The sequence below is a fragment of the Scylla paramamosain genome, chromosome 7 (genome assembly GCF_035594125.1).
Source record: "Scylla paramamosain isolate STU-SP2022 chromosome 7, ASM3559412v1, whole genome shotgun sequence".
NCBI lineage: Eukaryota > Metazoa > Arthropoda > Malacostraca > Decapoda > Portunidae > Scylla > Scylla paramamosain.
This window is the reverse complement of record NC_087157.1, coordinates 14,702,501-14,707,500: the sequence shown is the minus strand read 5'-3', so window position 1 is coordinate 14,707,500 and position 5,000 is coordinate 14,702,501. Positions and strand designations below refer to the sequence as shown.

Sequence of the window (5,000 nt, the reverse complement as noted above, 5' to 3'; positions counted from 1 at the left end):
TATTTTCCTGTCTATTTCCGCCCCTTGTCCGACACACACACACACACACACACACACACACACACACACACACACACACGCGCGTATCCTCTTACGCATCTCTTGACCTGAGCTTAAAATGTCTTGTGTTTTTCTCTCTTCTTAAAGGACAACAGTCAGGGAAGGGAGAGAGAGAGAGAGAGAGAGAGAGAGAGAGAGAGAGAGAGAGAGAGAGAGAGAGAGAGAGAGAGAGAGAGAGAGAGAGAGAGAGAGAGAGAGAGAGAGAGAGAGAGAGAGACGTTAAAACTTGTTCACTTCGCGAAAACTTCCATGGTAACTAATGGAGTGACATGGCAAAGTAATTACGGAAAGGATTAAAAAGAAGAAGAAAAAAAGTAAAGAGAGAGAAAAAAAGAAAAATTAAAACGTGCCAAACAGCAAACACATAAATAAATCATAGCCGATGCCACGTCACGAGCAGAATGAAAAAAATAAATAAATAAAAAGAAATATTGCTCACACATGAACGCTGGAGATCCGAGCATACACGGGACGCAGAGAGAGAGAGAGAGAGAGAGAGAGAGAGAGAGAGAGAGAGAGAGAGAGAGAGAGAGAGAGAGAGAGAGAGAGAGAGTGCTAACTAACATCGGGTCGCAAGGACTCTGGTGGGGACGCCTGTAACGCAATTAAAGCACTTTTTTATTCCATCTTTGACAGCCCGTGCCGCCACCTGCCCCGCCGCACCTTGACAGCACCACTTAGGTATATAGAAGTAATAGTGGTAGTAGTAGTAGTAGTAGTAGTAGTAGTAGTAGTAGTAGTAGTAGTAGTAGTAGTAGTAGTAGTAGTAGTAGTAGTAGTAGTAGTAGCAGCAGCAGCAGCAATAGTGGTGGTGGTGGTCATTCGCGAGCAAGTGGAAAGAACGAGTTGTCATAGAAGTACAGAACTGAGTGAAGTGAACAAGATGTGATAGAAATGAGGAGTTGAATGAAATGTAGTATTCTCAGGTTGCCAGTGACGAGTTAATAGGGAGTTTTCAATGAGTAAAAAAATTATGGATGGGTATTGGAGGTGGAAATATGTAGGTGGGCTTTATATTACAGAGACGGCCACGTGTAGGCATGGTGGCTTTATCCAGCTTCCCTTATGTTTTTATGCTCAGTAATCAGGTTGTAAGTGCCGAGTCAGCAGGGAGTTTTCAAAGAGTAGACAATTCTATTGATGGGGATTACGTACAAGTGGAAATATGTTTTATATGGAGACTACCATGTGCATGCCTGATGGCTTAGGGCAGCTTCCCTTGCTTATTTTATTTTTATGTTCTTAAGCCCTAGCTCATAGAAACAAATAAGAAGACTAGATGAAGACTGGGCAATTATAGATATGCAGACAGAACCACACAAACGCTGAAGTCATAATAATGAGGTTCACTGGGAAATTTTGTAGGAAAGACTTGATGAATTCATAGAAAACAGATAAATACATCAAGGTAAATATAAACAAGAAAATACAAATACATTAATTGAACTAGATAAATGCGGCTATGTGAATATAGCTAGGTAAATATAATTACCTAAATACGTATAGTTAAATAGAAATAAATAGACACATACGTAAATATAGCTTAATAAAACAAAAAAACAAACAGGTGAACAAACATAGGGAGTCCCACAAATAAAGGGAGTACCACAAACAAACAAAAGAGTTTCCTTACATCGTAGGTGACCCCGGAGTCCGTGCCCGCGTCGTAAGGATACAAGTTGAGCGTCTTGTGCGTCACCCAGGAGCAGTTGGTAAGACAGAGTTCCAGCGCAGAGACTCCCACGATCCAGTCAGGTGTGGGTCCTGGAGGAGGATAGGTGTATGAGGGCAGGTGTGTGTGTGTGTGTGTGTGTGTGTGTGTGTGTGTGTGTGTGTGTGTGTGTGTGTGTGTGTGTGTGTGTGTGTGTGTGTGTGTGTGTGTGTGTGTGTGTGTGTATGCGCTGTCACCTGTCTGTGTGAAGGATTGCTTCTCTCTCTCTCTCTCTCTCTCTCTCTCTCTCTCTCTCTCTCTCTCTCTCTCTCTCTCTCTCTCTCTCTCTCTCTCTCTCTCTCTCTCTCTCTCTCTCTTCCCGTGATGACTTACTCTTTTATTGATCTTTTTAGTGAAGATGAGTGTCAGTCTCTCTCTCTCTCTCTCTCTCTCTCTCTCTCTCTCTCTCTCTCTCTCTCTCTCTCTCTCTCTCTCTCTCTGTTGCTCGTTTTTCTTAATTAATCTCCACCCTCTCGTCTTTCTTTTCTCCTCTACCCCATTCTTGTTCTTTCCCTCTTTTTCTTTCCCCTCTTGTTTTCCTCCTCTATCTTCATTCTACTTTACTTGCCTGCACCATCCAACATTTGCCTTTGCATCATATTCCTTACTGTGATTAGACAGTGTAATTCATCACATACAATTTCGTCAGCACCCCTCAAAATCTACCTATATTATTTATTTCTTGTATTCCTACGTATCCCTACTCCTGTTCCCAAGTTAATTTCAAGAGATACCCTACTTATTTTTTTCAGCTTTTACCCTTGTTGTATAAATCAGTCAAGTCTCTTGGTATTTGTGCTGCCTACGCATGGATTGCATATATTTCATTGTAGTTTAACTTGTAAATGTACTAAATGATTTTGTAGTCAGTCAGCTGGGGTCGTTAGTCACTGGGGAACTTAAAAAAAAGTAAACATATTTATAAATGAGGATGATGGGTGGAAACAGGTAACAGTAATTCATGAAAGGGCTGGCGCGTGTAGGCATTATGGCTCCTTGTGCTAGCTTTAGTTACGTTATGTTCTTATGTCTATCCAAAGTTTCAAACAGGGACTGCCACATGTAGGGCTGACGGCTTCTTGTAGCTTCCTTACGTTCTTATGCCTACCAGTACTATTCTTTCCTGTGCTCCAATACTCACCCAACATAGACACGAGGGACATGAGGTGGTGGCGATTGTCGACACGGAACACGGCAAAAGTCTTCCCGTTCACGTTGGGGTACCACAGACCGCGAGCCTTGATGATGGTTCTGATGTGGTTACTCTGTCGGGGTATAGGTAGAGGCGGAGTGAGGCAGGGTTAAGGGTGAGGCGATAAAGAAAATGGATGACTAGGAGGACAAGGGGATAGATAACTGGAGAGAAGAGGGAAGGGAAGGAAGGTGGAAAGTTGTACTCAGGAAAAACAAAAGGTGAGAAAAAAATAATATGATTACAAAGGGTGTGTGTTTAGACTCATTCCTCACTTCAGTCTCTAGCATTTGGTGCATCAGACTCACTCATTCTCTCTCTCTCTCTCTCTCTCTCTCTCTCTCTCTCTCTCTCTCTCTCTCTCTCTCTCTCTCTCTCTAATTATGCTCTTCAGACTGTTAATTATCTAGATACTTATATATCTTTCTATCTATCTATCCATCAACTTATCTATTTAGCCATATATCTACTTATCTATCTATATATCACTTTCATATCCCCTCACCTGTCTCTTCAGCTCACTCTCAAGCCTGCGCGTCGATCCCCACTCGGCCACCTGCTGCAGACCGTCCGATGCCTCCTTGCCATACTCCCACACCATGTAGTCCTTGGAGTGAGACGCGCCGATGATGTCAGAGAAATGCGTCAGCCACTCATTGTTTGGGAAGTCCTTGGGGTGAGTGTGCCGCGACCACAGCCCCTCGAAGGTGACCTGGTGGGGTAGAAGGGAAGGGATGCGTGAAGTGGGAAGAATGGGGACACCTGGGTTGGGCATAAACAATAGACGGGTTGGGTAAGGACAAGAAAAATGATATAAACAATGAACATAATACAAAACTTGCTAATATTGTGGTATTTTGTGGTGTGCTGTGTGTGTGTGTGTGTGTGTGTGTGTGTGTGTGTGTGTGTGTGTGTGTGGATGGGAGAGAAATGAGTTGTGTGTGTGGAAGGGAGAGGAATGATTGTGTGTGTGTGTGTGTGTGTGTGTGTGTGTGTGTGTGTGTGTGTGTGTGTGTGTGTGTGTGTGTGTGTGTGTGTATTGGTGTAAGGTTTGCACGGGATATAAACAATAAACAGATACGGTAAAACCAAGGAAGGGATATAAACACCAAGCAAAAGAGAAAATATAGATAATATTGTAGGATTTTGTGGTGTTGTCTGTGTGTGTATGAGAAAAAAATATTGGTTTTGTGTGTGGATAGTCTGGTGTTGTGTTTGCACTAGGAATAAACAACAAACTGGTAGGATAAAAGCAAGAGGTAAGATGTAAAGAACAAACACTAGACAAAAAATTGCTAATATTGTTGGAATTAGTTTTCTGTGTGTGTGCGTGTGTGTGTGTGTTTGTGTGAGGGATGATAAGTGATGTGGATAGCTTGGTGTTGTGTTGTGTAATGTAATGACAGAAGTATCAGTCATTTTTTTTTTTTTTGAGCGTTTGTGATGTGTGTGGCTCTATGTGTGTTCCTATGTGAAAAGTGAGGTGTGGCTTTGCAAGGTGTGGTGCTCTGTGGTGTTGATATGGGGGTTATTGTGGTGTTGTATGGTGTTCGTAGCCTCACAAAGGTGTTGAGTGAAAAGGTAAAGTAAAACATGTTTGAAAAAAGTATCACATAATAAAGGCTGTGCTGATATCCAGATGTGGTGATGACAAGAAGTGGTGGTGATGTGGTGGTGAGGGAAGGATGTAGTGAGGTGATGCGACTGTGGTGGTGGTGAGGGTAGGCTGCAGTGTGGTGATGCGGCTGTGGTGGTGAGGGAGAGACAGCGAGAGTGTTCCGTTGTGGTGTTGGTGATGTGGTGGAGGTGCTGTGGCGGTGCTGTGGCGGTGCTGTGGTGGTGCTTCGATGGTGGTGCTGTGAAGGTGCTGTGGTGGTGTTGTGGTGGTGTTGTGGTGGTGTTGTGGTTGTGCTGTGGTGATGCTATAGTAGTGCTGTGGTGGTGCTGTGGTGGTAGCTTGAGGTGGTGCTGTGGTGATGCTGTGGTGATGCTGTGGTGGTGGTGTTGAGGTGGTGCTGTGGTAGTGCTGTGGTAGTG

The 5,000-nt window shown here is 43.6% G+C and overlaps 1 protein-coding gene across 2 annotated transcripts in view; it reads right to left on the bottom strand.

The window, feature by feature from the left end:
* The window catches only part of LOC135102121 (spondin-1-like), a 147,839-nt gene that overhangs the window by 23,577 nt on the left and 119,262 nt on the right, over window positions 1–5,000 (bottom strand). For both annotated transcript variants that reach the window (XM_064006899.1, XM_064006900.1), the window contains exons 6-8: window positions 3,469–3,675; window positions 2,913–3,036; window positions 1,694–1,824 (exon numbers count right to left, since the gene is read on the bottom strand). In XM_064006899.1, the coding sequence (XP_063862969.1) occupies window positions 1,694–1,824; window positions 2,913–3,036; window positions 3,469–3,675 (462 nt within the window). The remainder of the gene's footprint in view (window positions 1–1,693; window positions 1,825–2,912; window positions 3,037–3,468; window positions 3,676–5,000) is intronic.